At 43.2% G+C, this 19915-nt stretch overlaps 1 protein-coding gene across 1 annotated transcript; it reads right to left on the reverse strand.

Moving 5' to 3' along the window:
- Positions 1–6829: 6829 nt before the first annotated feature.
- LOC147900466 (uncharacterized) lies at positions 6830–17060 on the reverse strand (the record flags this gene model as incomplete). The annotated part of the gene is made up of 3 exons (XM_087377233.1): positions 6830–8266; positions 8520–8560; positions 16625–17060. Coding segments are annotated over 3 exons (1275 nt in total), but the record flags the coding sequence as incomplete, so codon positions are not given.
- Between the last annotated feature and the right edge of the window lie 2855 nt (positions 17061–19915).

The following is a 19915-nucleotide window of genomic DNA, read 5'->3' on the forward strand; positions in this document are numbered from 1 at the left end:
CATTATTAATTCAGTGTTCATTGGGTTATTAATACAACATGCATCAAGTTATTAATGCAGCCTGCATTGAGTTATTAATGCAACGTGTATCATGTTATTAATGTGTAGTGCATTGGTTTATTACTGTAGCATTGACTTTTATAACCCATCGTTGACTTTGCTAACCCCAGCATGCACTGGGTTAAGGTTTATGTAGCATGCGTTGTTTTACTAACCCCATGTATGATGGGTTATGGGTTGACCTCTATTTTGAATCAAATTTGGTGGATTAATTATGCCAGCTGGTAGATGTTCTCGGATGTCAGGTTGCTAGTGGATGTCAAAGTGTTAGTTGTTGCTAACCTCGCATGGTCAATGCTAACCCAGCATACCAATTAAATGCAACGTGCATTGGGGTATTAATGTAACGTGGTCAACACTTAATGCAGTGGATTTCACACACCCCTTAGCAATTACCTAAACTACCTTTCTACGAACTTTGAACACTAAAAAACACCAAAACCGCTTCAAAATCACTCCAAATGACTTCCCACACCTCTCTTTCACTCACACCTTCCTATACACCAAAAACCAACAGCTTTTCACTAAGCTCACTCAGTGTTGGACAATGGGTGGGTAACGAGAGAAGCAAATGCAATGCAAAAGTGCACCTAGAACTCCCCTACAATGGCACCAAAAAAGTGTATCCCAGAGGTGACTCGTGTATCATGGGGATCTTGCAGGAATGTCGATGGAATACTCCTCCAAGCTACTTTGGGTTGAGAGCAATGCATGCAAATGCTATCCACTAGTGTCACTCTAGCAACTCCCAGCTTGTTGCAATTGTGAATCCATAAGGAGAAGAAAAGGGAGGGGAGGGGGGACTAGAGTATGAGGGAACAAGAGACAACTCCATAGAGGAGAAGGAGAGTGTTTATTCCAATGTGTGCAACCAACAAGTGAAGACCAAACTCAACCATTTGGCCTTTTAACATGCCACCTTTTGAAGGAAGGACCAACCCTATTCCCTATATACCACTCTCTTCCCTCATTCCCTCCAATTTAAGCTTCACTCATTGGTCCCTTTGCCAGGTTCTCAACCTGGCAACACTCCTCCTACTCTCTTCTTCCTCTTGCCCTCCTTGGACTGGCGTCTTCTATAGCCTTGTCCTTCCCCATCATCCTCTCCATCTCCTTCTCTTGACCGACTTCTCCCTCCACGAATCCCATCTCCCCCTCCTTCTCCCTCCTCCCCTCCCTTCGCTCCCTCAACCTCCCCCTCAACACTTTCTCTTTCCCGATACTCTCCAATTGCATTTCTTTGCACAGCCTCGACCTCTCTCAAAAAAGCTCATGCATCTTTTGTTATTGCGGATCACTTTGGTTGCATGTCGAGAGAATAAATCGCCAATGTTGGACAATGGGTGGGTAACGAGATAAGCTTACTCAGTGTTGGACAATGGGTGGGTAATGAGAGAAGCTTACTCAGTGTTGGACAATGGGCGGGTCTCTTTGGCGCCAAGGGTGTTGATCGTTGCTCAATAAGGAATGCAAGTCCTTTTTTGTTCTTTTATGTGAATTGATTAGCTACGTTTGGTTAATTCTATAGGTCCGACCGTAATGATGTTAAAGTGATAAGAGATAGTAGTGCACAAGTTTTAAGCGTTTGCACTCAGCATGAAATCATTCCAATTTCATGTAAATGAACATGATTCAGAGTAATCCTTTTCGTAAATGGGGAGACTACAAAGAGAAACCCCTATTCAGAGCACTACCATAGCTAAAAATCTTCATGATGGTTGAATTGAGTGTAGTATTATCTATGCAAGCTTTCATGGTATTTTGGTTTCTCAAGGTCTCCATTCTTCTCTTGAGAGAGGTCAAAGCTTGCTAGCCATGAATTCATGTGTGTACAGGCCCATTTGCGATACACAAGGCTCCAGAAATTTCCAACCTGACTTCTTTCAACTCTATCAGAGCTACAATTGCTCCTTGTCTTTCCAGGCCTCTAGATTCTTTCTCCTCTAATATTGCATTGCCTTGATTAGCTATGTTGTGTTGGCTAGAGTCTTTGCATTTAAAATTGCAATTCTTGCTGTCGACCAAAGCTACTTAACTAAACTAAAAGAATGTTTCAAAAAGTGTAAGCATATTTTTATAATGTATATACCATGAAATTAGTGTTTACTATGGGTATTTGTTGAGCATGTTATCATCAAAACAAGAAACGTGATCGACACATAGAAGAGGAAAAAGGCTCATCAGAGTCTTTCTCCTATCACTACAAAGCACCTCGTGAACTCATAGATGTTTCTTGAAGGATCACACATGACTTGCTATTTTTAAGAGTTTCTTACTTGAGTTTGGCTCCACTTTCATTAGTAGTCATATATATGTTCTTTGTAAGAATATGGTCTGCGTATTTTCTTCAAATAAAAGAACAAAGGGCAATAATCAGCATAAAACTACACAGAATTCGTTTGGCCATAATGAAATATTTTGTGATGCAAGAATCCCAATATTTTTTTCCCCCACTCACCCATCTATGGCCCACTACGAGGGGCACAACTGCCTCGGCCTACGCTACTAGGCAACAAGAGACATCCTGCAATATTTATGTGTATGCCTTCTAATGATGCCTCACGTGTCACATCCAATTATCTTCTTAAATGGAATGTGGATTCAATTTACAAAGATGATAGGCCTAATTTTTTCATTTTAATGGCATTTCATATTATTCCTAAACCTATATCTTCTTGGTGAAATTCCTTCCTACACAACAGATGTGTACAAAAAAGGCACTTCCATTATTCTCAAGTTGGCCTTGAAAGGAATTACAATATTATTCTAAGTGGTGGGAAGCTTGCATTAAAACCTATGTTTTATGCTAAGTATAGTCAGCTCAAACTATTTTGATAATGAAAAGGCGAGCAAGGAGACAGCAGACTTGAACTTGAAGAGAAACTTTGACAAACTTGGGTGCAATGATCACAATGAGAACTTCATGCCAACATTAATTTGTGGGAAGAATACCCTCATGAATGTGTGACAGTTGGCTATGGACAATAATCTTAAAGGAAATTTCCTTCCACATCTCCTCACTTGTAACAATGCACTTGTTTCTATACCAACATCCAACATCATCGGGCTTCTTATAAATCCACTTGTTCCGACATTACATTGACTAATTGTTGCCCTCAAAATTTGCCACACCTCCATAAGAGCATCATTCTATTTCCTTAGGAAAGCCAGCTTCCACCTCAAAGAAAAGAAAACCTACATATGGCTACATCATCTAATGGCTCTCCAGACTGGTAGGACCGTAGGACATTCCAAAGAAGGTGAAAGTGGGTCTCCTTCTTGCATTTACAGAAAACACACAATGATGAAACTCTAGGATTCCATTTCGAAATCCTTGTTTTAGCGGGTGAATTCCCAATTGGTACCTTCCAATGCAACACATTATATTGGAGTAGCAGTCCACACCAACCTCAGTCATCTTAGTTGCACCTCCATACCATGCCTTCGAGCATTATCAGTTCAATTACTAAGTGCAATTACTACGTCCAACTAGTACCTTCCAACGCAACACATTATTTTGGAGTAGTAGTCCACACCACCCTCAGTCATCTTAGCCGCACCTCCATACCATGCCTTGGAGAGCATAATCAGATTACTACGTGCAACCAAGGCAATCGACCGCCTATGGAGAGCTTTACTTCTCAAATCACCTCTATCATTTAACACTTCATTAATAGGCCACTCATCACGTATACTTGAACAAATGCATTTCATAAACCCATTTGTCAAGTTAAAACACTCTTCCTATAGCATCACTCTCCATCCATCTCTTGCCACCCAAGTCCCAAATACTCCTAAACGTGAGCAATCCTTTACTACATAGACTTTGAACTTGCTTTGTTCGTATCTTTTTGTTTCTTGTTAATATATTATCTTTTCCGGAAAAAAAAACAATGCACTTGTTAATTAATTTACTATTTTTCTCATGGAGTCATTGTGATTTTGCTAATGGTGTTGGATATACATGAAGCACATTATAAAATATGGGCACACTAGATCTTCCAACATACTTTGGAATGCCTAGATAGTCAAGATCCATGGCCCTATAGACTAACATGGTAGGTTGCTTACCAAAACCTCACCTTAATGAATTTCACTTAGAATAAGGTGTTGAAGAAAAATGAATGCTCTAGATAAGCTACAAGATGGCCATCCTCCAAAGGCAAATATGCCATTTTTGCACAAACCATATAGTTCACAATTATCAAAATTTGCTTGCTAAATTCCACTCTGACTCCTCAAATGTTACAATGAAAGATACATAGTGTGATAAATATAGGACACATCAAATAAATAAATGATGTTACAGTGAAAAGATACATAGTTTATGAATATAGCACGCATCAAATAAATAAATGATGTTACAATGAAAAGATACATAGTTTAATGAATATAGTACACATCAAACAAATAAATGACAAATAAAACATCACCTTATTGTATGGTTGCAAATAAAACATCACCTTATTGTATGGTTGCAACGCACTTATCACCTAAAACTAACCAATTGTGATTTTAACCATGCAATGGCCAATTTCAACTAACCAATTGCCAATCACTTTATTGTATGGATGGCCAATTTCAAATAACCAATTGCCAATCACTTTATTGTATGGTTGCAACTCACTTACCTAACCTATCCAAACAATGGATATAAAGGCCTCACATTAGAGGAATACATCTTCCTACATAAAATTTGAAGTATAGATATAACTCAATAGTAGTTAATTCCAAGGTATATGGCATTCCAAAAAGAGAGAGAGAGAGAGAGAGAGAGAGAGAGAGAGAGAGAGAGAGAGAGAGGCGTCCGCCTTGCATTTCAATTTGAAAGACTAGCCTCACAAAAAGTCATACCATTCACAATCCATTTGAGTGATTTTTTCATAATTTCATTTTCCTGGTACAAAAGTTAGCCCAACGAATATATAACGACATGCATATAATTTAGCATTACAAACAGTCTAGTACTAGTGTTATGCATATTACTACCTTTACAACTAAGTTATAAATCATGTGAAGGTTATTTAAGTAATCATTTACACGTTTTGGGAGATTGGCATTACTACAGGACTACCGCTTTTGAAAGTGGATGCAAGGCAAGCATTTGAAATGGAACCCATGCAAGCCTGCTAGATCAAAGTTCAAAGTTAAGAGAGTGCTTAGGTGTCCAACAATATTTGTAGTTCCAAATCAATGGCTTATATCCATACAAATGCACAAACATGGATGGTAGATATACTTAGATGGACATGAGCTCTTGCATAGTAAAGTTTCTTAATCCACTTTAAATTTATTTTTTTTTCCCTTTAGAAACAAATTTGTAATAGCTGGCATTCTGCAACATGCCTATCCCATCTCTTGGATGATCAAGTTTTGAGAAACAACAGGAAATTGATGCATCTGTGAATAGAAAGGTCAAATAGATCAAACCGGCAATGTAAACTAGCCAAAATCAACAACAGGCCGCACATGAAGATGACAAGCAAAGATTAATAAACCCCCTACCGAACAAAAAATCAAAATTCCATAGTCATAGCTTGAGTGCTTAATTGCGTCCCCCATCAAACCTATAGAAAAATATTGCAACGTCTTAAAAGAGCACAGTTCAATTGAAAAGGCCAAATATATTAGAGAGGCCTAAGCTATTGTTCTAACAAATATTCCAATAACGTGCTACAAGGAAAACTCCAATTAAGCCGCTGGTTTCAGCTAACAAAATATTTTTCAGTAAGCACTCGAAAATCACAAAGATGTAAGGTTGTTCATATTTGAGGAAAGTCCTTTATGGAAACACAGAATACACAAGAACACCATACCGGTAAACCTAGCGATCCCCATTAAGTTGCCATTCTCATGGTAACCGTCAAAGATTCCATGCAGCAATAAACCAGCTAGTCACTTTACCTCTTTACTAGCATATCTTCCATTCATATGTTAATGATTTAGAAAAAATGACTTTTCGTTCATACTCCAGTCCTCGGAGCCATCCAGCCACATGTACAATGAGAGGTCGTATAACAAGCTAGACCCTCCCAATGCTTTATGGGGGAAGAGCCCTTACACCACAGTCTTATTGCACATATATATCCATGCAGCATCTTTCATCAGGTACAAAACACAAAATGTATTTCATTATGCATAATGTGGCCTACACTCCACACTTGTATCATCAGCATGAGTTCAAAGTGTAATCATTCAATATATACAACCGAACCAACAAGCATGCTATGGCCTTTGCCATGAGGTAGTTTGGCCGTGAATGAGGTAGGCTGATCCTGAACATGCAACCCATAGTAGTGCTCAACTTCATGGGTTGTCTAGGGGTATTTTCATCCTTATGAAAGGGAATGGTTTGAGAAAATGCATGATTGACCATCGTAACTCGCATGTCAAAACCCAGAAAAGCCACATCCAAACAGAAGATCAAGATTATGCCATAAAGACCTTAATGACACACCTCAAATACTGAAACATTACACACGATGGCTGGTTTTGATTCACTTATAATAAAATGAGGTTGCACAACTTTGATTTTGGTAGCAATTACATTCGGCTTATATGTTGACTTGTATAAATTTTTCCGTAAACAAAAAAGTCAGAGAGTTTCACAAATTCATTAAAGACTATGATTCCTCTTCTGAGGTCAGAATATGCAAATCCGCAAACTAATATACTACTTGACATTCCCAAGAAACAGTGTCCAAACTCTTCCAGTAAATGGTGGTTTTGTTTAACTCATCCGTGCTTTATGCCCCTTCAGGATCACAAGGCAGTGAATTGAAAATGGAAATACAAGCTGAAAATTCGGCACAGTTTCAATGAAAGTCAACAAACGAAATCCACAAGTCAAAGCACAGACAACTGAAATGCTAAGAACCAGCACAGCGTAGAAATGGCTCATTTTTTATCGACCCATTTGCTCCACTGGCCCAAAGGAACAGCAGTAAAGTTTTTAAAGAAAGCACAGGGATTCATCATTGCCCTTATGATGTCAGGGCATTTTGATATACCTTTGTAAGACTAGAATAAGTCCAATCATACAAATTTAGATTTTTTGTTGTTCTAGAAAAACATCATGCAAGAACTGGAGAGTTATCAATTACAAGCTTCAAGGACTAAAAGCTGCCATGGCATTGTGTGCTGTTAACGATTGTAAGGCGGTATCTAGACCTTGGACATCTTACTCAGGCTGCTTAGCTGCTAGCAAGAGCTTTCAGTTTAAGCCATCAGCTACAACAGAGCAGACATCTTAGTAGAGAAAGCTTTCTTAAAAAATCTAAAATGCCTGTTTTCTTAGCACCACCCACGTTAAGCAGCAGTTCCCATGCACATCATAATCTTGCATGAACAAAAAATGTGGGGATACCTGAACTATAACGAGCCGACGTCACTATAATAGCATTCAATGCTATCGCCTCTTCACAAATCCAAAGATACTTGACTGTCCTTTTCTTCCACCACTGATAGACGGGAAGTCTTCTCCCGTGTTACTCTCAGGAGACACCTTTGCAGGAGAACCAGGCTTTTTTGAACCAGAGTTACTAATGGCAAGGTCTCTATTTAATTTTCCTCTCAAAGAAAATTGCCTTTTCAGAAGCGGTTTTGGGATAAAACTCCTCTCACCAGTTCGAGCTGATGGCTGTAATCCCCCCTTCCTTGAAGAAGCCTCAGGTGAGTTAGGATTTTGTGAGATTTTAGATGAAAACTCTAGATCTGTGAAATCATCTGTTGCCACACCCACTCTAGAGAGCTTACCCTTCACAAATGTTTGTCCAGCGAAACCCAGCATCTTTGATGTATTACTCTCTACTTGCACTTTGTGGCTGGCTTTTTCCAGATCACATTGAGGGCAGGGGGGATCATGTATCCGCATGAGTGGAGTTGCCTGCTCAAGGCATTCCGCATGATACACATGGCCACAGACAAGGATACCAACAACTGGTAAATCACTGACCCCTAAAATCCCATGAGAACTCCAAGGTGATCTCTGTGAAATTCCCTTTGTGCATAACCCGCACTTCTGTCCTTCTGCTCGTGCAGCTAGTTGTAGACCTTGGGTCTGAGTGGTGCTAAGCCCTCCAATATAGGATAAGCCCAATTCATTGAAGTTTTCTTGATTTATACCTGCTAAGAAGTCCAAAGAAAAATCAATACTGGGCCAGCTTGATTTTTGCATGCGAGACGATGTAGCCCGTTCAGGAAAAGCCTGCATCATAGTCCATGAGTCAGTATTCTTCTTGGTAAGTCCACAATGCTTTTGATATGTTGCAAAGGTTCCATTTCTACTTGCAACAACTGATCATTCCCACTGATAAAGGTGTCTCATCATCGCCTGAAAGGCAAGACTCTTTATCAACTACACAGTAAGAGAAGATGAGTTTCAAATTAGAAAACAACATTGCATAAAAGTTGAGGACCCTATACCCAACAATAAGCATCGCAGTGGAAATAAGACAAACCTCTTGGCCTGGTAACCCTGGAGACCACCTTAGGCTTGGCTCTGCATAACCATAAGAAGATGTTTAGTTTCCAAGAGAAAGACATAGAAGCTTCATCCCAAAACTTGAAGTTGCCAAACTTAAACATGGCCAAAAGTGTGAATCTGTTTTATCTATCACTTACAAGATATTTCAAAAAAGCACCATGCCGCTCCCCCCCCCCCCTCTCTCTCTCTCTCAAATTACCAGATTCCAAGAGCCACCTAAGGTGGAAGAGATGGAGGAGAATCTCCACCAGAACTATTACACAATCGATGCCAAAGAAGGTATCCTCAAGTTTTACAGCTGTATCAAGAAGCTTTGAGTTGAGGGCAACTGATTAAAAGCTGAGAGGATGTCACCAATTGGTATTTCACATCAAGAAATGACAAGGAGTCTTTATCACATTGACTACGGTCGAAGAAAGTTGACTTTGGTTAACTAGAATAAGTTTTACTGTTTTAACTTTTGCTTTGCATTGGTAAAAGAGAACTGTGGGGACGCCTATAAGAGACTAGGATTAGTCCAAGAAGTAGGACTGCATGCATTTCGCTAACCTTTAATGGGTTAAAGTGTCGGTGTTGTGTAGGACTTGAGAGAGTGCAAAAGAGCTCGCAAATGATGGAGCAAGTGCAAAAAAGCAGGTCCTACAAGACCAAAGAGCACCCGGGAGATGGCACCATTAAAGAAGACCCCACAAGGTTCTAAAAGTGGCCCCACGGCGGGCCAAAAGCAAGAAAGTCTTTTTTTGTAAAAAGTAGCTATTAAACGCGGGTCTAGCTTTTTACTAGCCCTAGTCTATAAAAGAAGGATTCCACCACATAAACAAGCTATTTTGTTCTCATCAAGGCACACATAGGACTCACTAGAGGAAAACCTAGCAAAGATATCATGGCGAACAGCCTCAAAGATCCCAGATCATTGAAGCCTAATGCTCTTTTATGATTAGTTGTACAAAGTTTATTCTATTGGCCTTGGGGGGGGTCCAGCCCTTATTTCTGGGCCCTAGTGTGTGTGTTCTCTAATCTCTCTCTCCCTTACGTTTTGGTTCCCAAAAGAAATTTGCTGCTGCTTCTCGTCAGATGAAGCTATCAGAGGTTTTTCCCTGTTATCTATGAAATTCGAAATCTATCTCCTGCAAATCGAAGATCCAGGCTGCGTTTCTACAAGGAGTGATTCGTTTTTAGGGTTTCAAGGCTGAACACCAATTTGTTTTAGGGTTTCAAAGCTGAATACAGATTCGTTTTAGAGTTTCTGGGCTGATTACCAATTCGTTTTATTTCAAGGCTGATTACACACACGTGCACGTGCACACATATATGTTCCGGTTTCATTTTTCCCACAGCTTGGGTGATCACTTGCAGTTTCTCTCATCTCTCACTCCTTTCTTGTTTGGTGTGTGTGACGTTGGCTCTCTCTCTCTCTTCTCACTCCTGTCATTTCTGCTGCACTTCTCACATGGTATCAGAGCCACAATTGGCAAGAGACCCGAGGCGTTGAGGGAGTGTTGAGCCAGCACACACATAGGAGCTTTAGGGCTGTTGTTCGGAGGTGTTCGTGAGGAGGATTGTGTGAGGTGTGGACTGTTTGGGAGTCAAGGAAGGTATGCAGACTTTGCAGGGTGTTTTCAGATTCGAAGGGAGGTTTACCCAAGGGTTCTGTCCATCCCCTTCTCTCCTTGTATCCCATCCACTATCACGAGGACGTGAATTATGGGACTTTTGATTTGCGACTCCCGTAATTTGCGCATGACTGCCTTGAGCCTCTGGGGTGCGAGGGTCCGGCCATGGGGCGGGAGTTGGGGAAATTAAAATTCCTAGTGGGCCCTTGGAAATAGTGAACGTGCGCTCAGTTACTAGGCAATTAATTCCTAGGGCCAAAGTGTGCAACAGAGAGGCCAAAAGAGTGGTGCAATTAAAAACTGCTATTTTTAGCACAGGACTACAAAAGGGGCCCAGTGCTCTTATTTTGGGTTCAATTGGCCGAATCAGTTTCAGAAGGAGCCAGATCATCGGTTTTGACCTGCCAGGAGCTGCTAGAGCAAAAATCGCAGATTCCCAGGAGCTTCAGGAGCCTGCCAGAGGAAAATGTCACCAGTTAGGGCCTGTACCAGCACATCCAGAACCTGCCAGAGGAAAACGCACCAGATCCAAGGCCTGTAGCAAATTGTGATTTCTGCCAGGGGTGTCTGCTCCAAATTGCGATCCAGTTTCCAGGTCTTCTGCGCTATGCCAGGTGACTGCGTCCTGTTTCCAGCTGTTTTCGGGCTTCTACAGGGATTACGATTTCTTTTCAGGAGTTTCCAGGCTGTGCAAGGAAATGTACACGTGTCACAAGCGCAGGCTCCCCTTGCCAATTCACCATGCTTCAAGTGAGGGGTGAAGGCCACCACCTCTAACACCCCCCTGTGGACAAACCCCGAGCTAAACTGAACCTCAACCAAACCAAGGGGGGGCCAACCACACAAGGCACGTGAGAAACAGCAAAGTCCACATTCCAAACTGCCATGGGTAGCTAGCCACCAAAGCCCACGGGAGGAACAAATGAAGACGCGTTGGGAGTTATGAGAGCCGACGCAGAAATCAAGGTACGGGCGCACTTAAACATCGCCGCGGATCGGGCCAACTCCGCCACCAAACAGTCAGCAACCGGATGGAGAGCAGGCTGCAGCCTGTAGGGTGGAGAGCAGCCTGCAGGATGGAGGGATGGAGAGGAGAGCAGGCTGCGGGTGCCAGGGCCCACGAATCAAAGATGGAGAGGCTAGAGAGCAGCAGCACAGGAGGCGGAGGAATGACGAAAGGAGGCGACAAATCGGCGAAAAAACAGTTTAATCAAAAGAGGGCCACCCCCCCCCCCCAAAATTTACGTCGTTAGCCATTTCTGGTAACTATGATTCCAACACACTTCTCAATGACACCCCATGGGCTAGTTCCAGCCCAATCAAAGAGAAGCTCCATCAGCTCTAGTAGGGAAGATCTTTGGAACAAGACAAAGGCATCATCGCAAACATCCACCCCCATTGGTACCTCCAAGCCGCACTCCACATCGTCCTTAAACAACCGGAGCCAATCTGGATAACATGTACAATCACAGTAGCAGATGCTAGTAGCACCACCAATCTCCATAGAATCTTCAAGACACCCAGGCACCACCAGCAGGTTCACCCCCCTCAAAAACTGAGAACAAACTAGATTCTTCCAGGCACCAAGCATCATAGGTCTATTTCAACCCGTTCACCATTTAGCAGGATCCACTTGAAACCCCTATGGCTGCTCCATATAGATTCCCACAAAATGGCTTCCTTCTAGAAACGTTAGAAGTGCTCACAAATGTCTCTAGAACCAAGCCCTCACTGAGATCCACTCAAGCCTTGACTCATGAGCCCACCAAGGTTACTCCTCTTTTGACCTCCGGATCTATGACAAAGTCTTGAGCAAGGTTATCACCATACCTATCTAGCATCATGCACTTCCTTCACCTTGGAAAGTCCCCCATGTCAATTGCTTCTATCAGCATTGTCACGCTCTATGATGTTTCCCTTTCCTTATACATTAGGTCTATGGATGGTGGGACGAATGTGGAAGGGTATGCCCTTTCCATGGGACACTTCCCATGAGGCACAACCCTTCATAAGAGAAGAGGACTACTACTTGTACTATTGTAATGCACCCTCTCATCAAGGCTCACACCCTTCACAAGGGGGTACACACTCTCTTCATGCACATAACTTTTGGGAGCACACACCCTTTCATGTGTGGCTCTTCACTTTCTATATAAGAGAGGCCCAATTGTATGGATGACACACTCCAGACATCCAAACAATACCATTTCTTGTTCTCTGCTATTTTTAGTCTCCTTTCTGCTCCTTAACGCATTTCTAAAATAGCAAATCTAGGAATTCTTACAATGATATCGGAGCAAATTTCGCTCCTACCTGTAGGAAATGCTCCATGCACTATTGCATGGAAGAGATGGAGAGGATGAGTGACAAAATTGTCACCAATAACCCCACCTAAGTCATTAGTGACCTCTCTATCCACCTCACATCACCAAATGATGTGAGTGGACACTACTAGTTTTGTGCCCCTCCGTGTGCTTGGGTTGTCCCAAACCAAGGGACACATGCTTTTCGCCTATGGATGCACCTTGTTGATGAACAGCCATGACTCCTCCCTCGAGGCACATCCCCTCGTGGAAAGTCACAGCTTCTCACCAAGGGATGCACCCATTCATGAAGGGTTACACCCCCCACTTGAGAGTTTTCTCTCACTTCAAAGACACACCCCAAATTTTGCTCCTACCTGTAGGAAATGCTCCACGCACTTTTGCATGGAAGAGATGGAGAGGATGAGTGATAAAATTTTCACCAACAACCCCACCTAAGTCATTAGTGGCCTCTCTATCCACCTCGCATCACCAAATTATGTGAATGGACACGACTATTTTGTGCCCCTTCGTGTGCTTGGGTTGTCCCAAACCAAAGGACACATGCTTTTCGCCTATGGATGCACCTTGTTCATGAAGAACCATGATTCCTCACTCAAGAGGCACATCCCCTCGTGAAAAGTCACAGCTTCTCACCAAGGGATGCACCCATTCATGAAGGGTCACACCCCCCACTTGAAAGTTTTCTCTCACTTCGAAGACACACCCCCTCATATTTAGGGTCACACCCGTTCACAAAAAAGACTCACCTTTTCCATGAAAGGATACCCTTCTTTACAAAGGGACTTATCCCTTCATGAAAACACATACCTCCGCCATACCCCTTAGAATAGGCACACCCTCTCGCACGAAGCACCAACTTATAAAAAGGGTCCTAGGGGGCCTAAAAGGGCATACCCACCCTTTCACCCAAGGCCTACTGTACGGACACCTAGCAGTTTTAATTTTTGTCGCAAGCCAAGCCCCAAATCGATTATTTGTGAGCAGTAAACGAATCGCGAGTTCTCCACGCCTCTTTTTCTGGATAGTGCACCATATCTGCCCGAATTCAGCCGATTTGCTGCACTCACCTCCAGCCAAGCCTTCTAGCCCTGATCAGCGGCACTTGTTGCCCTGCAATCATGACCCAGACAAATCAGATCGGTGACCATCACCCTCAAGCTGCGCCAATTTCAGCGATTTGATTCAGCGATTCCTTCCATGCCTCTACCAGCGAAACTCACCTCTCCACCTAGAATCTGACCTCCTGTGTAGAATCAATCGATGCCTACAGCCAACCTTCAAGTTATAAATTGGAATTTCCACCATCCTAGGGTAAAATCCATCCTACATTTCATATTTCCTGGTTGAAGACATATATTCCAGGTGATGAAGCAGTTCCTCCTCTAGGCAACTACGTTCCAGAAATTGAAGATGATTATGTTCTCCTTATTCCTGAGCGTATTCTGCAGCATCGACAGAGCAAGAGACTCAACCTCGACTCATCACGGAATTCCTTGTTCTTTGGCGTGATCTGGACAACTCCAACACTCCCTGGCAGTCTGACCAAGGCATGCAGAAGTATCCGGACATATTACAGCAATATTTTCAGAATTTACCATGATATCTTCTACACCGGTTCATTTTCTCCACCAAGGTCTTATTTTGAGTGGGAGGGGATGTCACGATCTGTGTTGTTTTCCTTTCCTTACACATAAGATCTATGGATGGTGGGATGAATGGACACTAGTGGAACTGTAGCGGGAGATAGACTATCCTCACTCTCTCTCCTGCTCAATACTAACTGCAAACTGCTAGATGATGCACTCAATACACAAAGTGATGCTGTGGATGTGAATGAGAATCACAAGGAGAGAAATGTAGTGGACCTCCTAAGAGGAATATATAACTGAAATGTATGAATGCCCAAAGGGATGAATACAACTGTATGGAGGGGCTGAAACCCTCACTGCAAAACTGAAACCTAGAGAGGCTGAGGCCCCCTGCTGGTCTGCTGTGAGGAAGCCTGGCTACTGCTGCTCTCAAGGCTTGAAGGCCCGAGGAGGGGATGACAATTGCAGGCCAAGGGGGCTGCTTTTATAGGCACCCTTGGGCCTCAAACTGACCAACCAGCAGGCTGCTGCCCACCGACCAGTCTGCTCCCTGTTCACCGACCTGCTGCTGCTGCTAACGTGGCAGCCGACTTGCTGATGTCATCGCTGGTGTGGTGTCCTGCTGATGTGGTGCCTGGCGATGATGTGGCACCTGCACTGTATGGTCTGTGGAGACTCAATTGCAGTACGCTAGAGATTTGTGAGGCAGACTCAGTCAAGGACTTCGATCAGAGACTGGAGATCCAAAGGCAATACAAAGGTAAGACTCAGAATTCATCCTTCAGTGGAGCTCATCAGGAGCTGTGTTTCAGAAGGTATGATTCAAGATTCAGATTTTCTGGTGAAATGCTTGATGGAGCATGCACAACAAATAGGCTGCTACTGGTCAGCGGGGCTTAAAGGACCCTAGCAAGGCTCGTTGGCCCTGGCTCAGGTCAGCCAAAACATTGGGCCTATTGGGGAGGGAGTTACAAGAGGTGGGATCCGAAACATCTTGTCAGCCCCCACCAACCTGATTAGAGGCCTTCAGTCAGCCAGTAAAACGGGGGGAGGGGGGGGGGGGGGGGGGGGCGGTTCCTTCAACCATTTAAGGCAATCGATTTGAGCATCAGAAGTAGCTCTGCAGATTAGTAACAAGGCTGAGATAGGCTGAGTATTAGAGCTCCCTCCCAGTGCCACTTAAGGCTCTTCCAGTGAGGTATACACAGCAGAAGTGAGACCAGCAGTAGGATGGCATATCTCCATCCTGATACCTGTGGAGCAGCATCTTGTTGTCCATGTGGTGGGGCCATAAAACGTCCTTTAAACTTCAGTCTTTGACTGGTTTATACATGAGTTTTGGCTACCTATCTGACTATATCTTCAGATCCGAGCAGTAGTTTAATCATTGCTTGTGTGAACATAGTGGACTCTGATGTAAAGCTTTGGAGCAACAGAGAAGCAAGTCCCCTTTCATTTATCTAACAAAATATGCTTGCCGTGTCTAGTGCCTTTGTGGAGCCCTTTATTAAAGAAGTTGCACCAGTTTGCAACCACTACCTTAAAAGACATGTAAACCCTACATTCCAAAATTGGCACATCTAGGTGAAGGAAATCAGAAACCAGAATCTGGAATTATCAAAAGGAGCCAGGTACACATGCACAGCAACAAATTCCTGCACGTTTGAAATCATCTACTGCTGTATAGACCTGACCCATAGCCCAGGAAGTTGTGAAAACTAATTCAATATCAAACATAGCAAGGAAGTGCTGGAACACATCTTTAGTTGTATAGCCAGCTGAAAACATGCAATAGTGTATAGAACCTGTCAATAAGCTTGTGAAGACTAATACAATTTTGGAATTTGGAGAAAGATGTGTTTCCTACCACCAAACTCCATGAAGTAAGCAAAACCAGATCTGATTTGTAATTGTCTAATTATTCTTGCCTACTTCCATTATAAATTATGAAGAGCGCATAACCTCAGAATTTCTTAATAGTTTGCAAGAATATTATTTACAAACCGAGAAACCCAATGAACATGTATAAGTTTCAAATTATGAAACTCAGTTTTTTATTAAAGCCTATAAAGAAAAAAAAATTTCACCCAGAATAGATACAAGACGTATAATTGCAGATTTCAAGACCATGAAGATGCAAATCTCTGAGTTTTTCTCACATCTCAAACCTAAAAGGCTATGCGTGGTTAACATCTTTGATGCTTTGTTTCGGTATGTTACTAATTAAGTAAAAATCCTTACGACTCAGAGGTAGCCTCTATGCATATTACATACATGCACTCAAAACAAAGCCTAAGTACATGAGGTCTTTGTTCAACGGCGAGATCGCAGAAACACCAGAAGTACTCCACTAACGTTACTTTCCAAGCCAATCTTTGTTCTCACATATACAAATAGGGATGAGCAAAGATCAATATAGCGTGTTTTTCACTTGAAGGCATCGTCACCAGAAACACCAGAAGTACTCCACTAACGTTACTTTCCAAGCCAATCTTTGTTCTCACATATACAAATAGGGATGAGCAAAGATCAATATAGCGTGTTTTTCACCTGAAGGCATCGTCACCAGATCCCCCGTATTGCCGGCTTCAGCGAAAGAAGAGCTCTGAGAATAACTGAAACTTTCCGAGGGGCTGTTGAAGCCCGAAACGAGTCCCTCGGATGTCTCCCGCAGATGAGTGAGGAGCTCGCCGCTTCCCACTCTGCTGTGACTTCTGGTGGTAGAAAATGAAGCCCGATGCAGATGCATGGAATTCTGTGCCGATGCGGTCTCCGATGGTTGCAATTTGCGTTCCCACCGGGAGGACAAAGGTGGCGAATATCCACCGTGCGTCCTCCAATGAGGTTCGGTTGGTCCAACAGACCATCCATCACTGCTCCTGGCAGGCTCCTTCGGCCTTGCGGCCACGCAACAAACGGAACCCGTTTTGGACGAACTGTTGAGGCACCTCGATAAATTTTGCAGGGCTTCAAATGTATCCGGAGCTCAGAAAGGTTGGAACCGACCAGGACAAATTAAACTTTCCGGGACACAATCAACATCGCAGGTTGGGACTCAGCTGCCCTGAATCACACGAGATCGCTGCAAGCCGAGATGAAAAGAGATCTTGGACGCAAGCAAAGTGAGGGCGATTCCCGCTTGTTCGAGTAGGGAAAATCAGATCTAAGCACCCGGTGGCACGGGAGCTCGAGGCTGTGAGATAAACCCTCCGTTGTTGCGGCGGGAGACTGGGTGATAAACCCTGCGGAGCCCGGCAAATCTCGCAGCACTTCCTCTTTCGACATGCAAGCAGGAAATCAAACTTGGAAGCTACTTTTCAATTCGCTCTGGAAGCTGCTTTTTCACTCCCCCTCTCTCTCTCTCTCTCTCTCTCTCTCTCTCTCTCTCTCTGTGTCTCGCACTCTCTGTCAAAGCTCCTGCGCTGTCTCGCGGATTGGCAATTCAGGAGGAGCACTCAGCCTCCTCCGGTCTCCGCTCCTGTGACTACGACTATAAACGATCCCGGAACTCCGTTCATTCTCAAAGCAGCGCTCTCTCTCTCTCTCTCCCAAACTCTCCTCCGCCCTATCACTGTTTCTTTGCCGTCCCTCTCTCTCTCTCTCCCTGCTCTTGGAGCTCTCTGCTGGTGCAATTCTGTTCCTTGTTTGGCGCGCCCGCGCGCATGCAGCCTAGAATTGATTGGCGGGGTGGCGTGCGAAAGAGGAGGAAGTGGAAGTGAGGGTCGCGAATCGCGCGACGCTTGCTTGTGGGTGGCGATGAGGAATCTGAGGATGCGGAACGGAAACGCGAGAGCAACAAAGACAATCGGCACTGTTATGTATGCACAAATTTTTAGAAAGAGGGGCAAGAAAAGGTTACTCGTCGTCGCATTCAATGTTTTTTTTGATCGTCCAAATTGTCCAAAGTCCCCTAAACCACTTTGAACGACTCTAAGGCTTCTTTTCTTTATGCCTTTAGGGTTCTCTCCTCTTTCCACCTTGTTTCTTGCTCTTCTCTCACCTCTCTCCCTTGGCTTGCTCCCAGGCACCAACACTCACATACTGAATTCCACAACCCCCTTTTGCACACTTAACATCTAGGGCACTCACAAACTTAACTACACCTCCCTTCCAACCGAGGAGCAAGGCGCCTTACAAGGCTCTTTGCTATTCTCGATCTCCCCGTCATCCCTAAACCCTTCGCGGGAATGCCCTCTATCGCCGATACAAATGACCTATGCTATCGCCCGATACAAATCACTTATTCTATCATCCAATCAGGGTGCATAGCTCATCTCTATCGTCCCTTGTTGCTATTGCCCATTCACGCTTCTTCTCATCTCTTGTTCTCATCATCCAAAGTGTCCAAAATCCTAATGCGTTTACGGCTCTCTCTTAGCTTTTAAGCCACCTTGTTTGTTAATCATTGGTTCCCCCTTGCCACCTCACCCACACGTGTCACCTTCCCATTGGTCCCATCGCCCTCGGGTACCTTGGCTCCTTCATGCCATCGACCTTGTTGCTATCACTCGATACAAATGACCTAGGCACCCTGATGCTACTATGAGAGTGCCTCGAGAGTAAGTTTGGCATATTCACAGAATGGGCTCAACCCTACAATGTCCACCTACAAGAAAAGGCCACCAATGAATGATGACCTTATGGTCACTAAATCCTACCTCAAGCCAAGAATGACAGCAAGCAACAATAAAGATTGTCACATCTTTGCTCTTAATGACTCTTATGCACTAAATGTAATTTTATTGACATATATATGACCTTCGACATCATGACACGCACTCCTACACACATTGAGAGAGAGAGAGAGAGAGAGAGAGAGAGGGAGGGAGAGAGAGAGAGAGAGAGAGAGAAAGAAAGGGAGGGAGAGTTTTATATATATTAATGCATTTGTCATTGATTGATGCTTTCTCATTGAGCTTCATTTGGCCATGCATTTGTCATTGATTGATACTTTCTCATTGAGCTCCATTTGGCCACAATAATAGTTTCAAATGGACAAAAGGGTGGGCTATTAACATTAATTAGTCATATAAGTGCAATATTTTAAGGTGGGGAATTGCTATGCCAACAATAATAAATTCAAATGGCTCAAGCGACAAGCAACAAAGAATGACGGTTGCATGTATACATATAAAATGCTAAGTCATGATGATTAATACCTATGACTCTCACTCTTTGTTGCTTTGAAAAAAAAACCCTTGAGGGATTTGAAACTATGACCACTAACATAGAAGTTCCCCTTTCCAAAAATATCATGAGTATAATATAACAAAAGTGAGCGTCATATGTACCCTTCATGACTTATTGACCCAATATGTGTGTGTGTGGGTGTGTGTGTGTGTGTGTGTGTGTGTGTTTAAATCTCAAGTCACTAAGAGAAGATGTGACCCTTAGCCTTTATTGCTTGCTATCAATCCTCCCTCTGAGCCATATGAAATTATGACTACCGACATATTAGCTCCCCTTTCCAAATGTATTAAAAATTTTTGACAACAAGTCAATAGCCCTATATTGCAGCCTCATTTGGACCTATTATTGCCAACATAATCATTCCCAATCTAAAAATAAGATCAATGGCAAAATATTCAAATTATATGCATAAATCGTGCGTGCGTGCGTGCGTGTGTGTGTGTGTGTGTGTAATCAATTACTTAGTGTTTGTTTGGAATATTCCATTAGGAGGAGAGGCCATCCCATTTTTCTCCTCAATGCATTTTAGATGACAAGGGAACTGATTCAACTTTGCTCTCCTACATTGCCTTCTTTGTAGATAAATACATAAAGCAATAGGACATGAATGGACGAGATTTGCTGATGATTGAATATGTAAATTGTAATGAG

Source organism: Dipteris shenzhenensis, chromosome 7, assembly GCF_047967505.1.
Source record: "Dipteris shenzhenensis isolate YYH24624 ecotype China chromosome 7, Dip_SZ_1.0, whole genome shotgun sequence".
NCBI lineage: Eukaryota > Viridiplantae > Streptophyta > Polypodiopsida > Gleicheniales > Dipteridaceae > Dipteris > Dipteris shenzhenensis.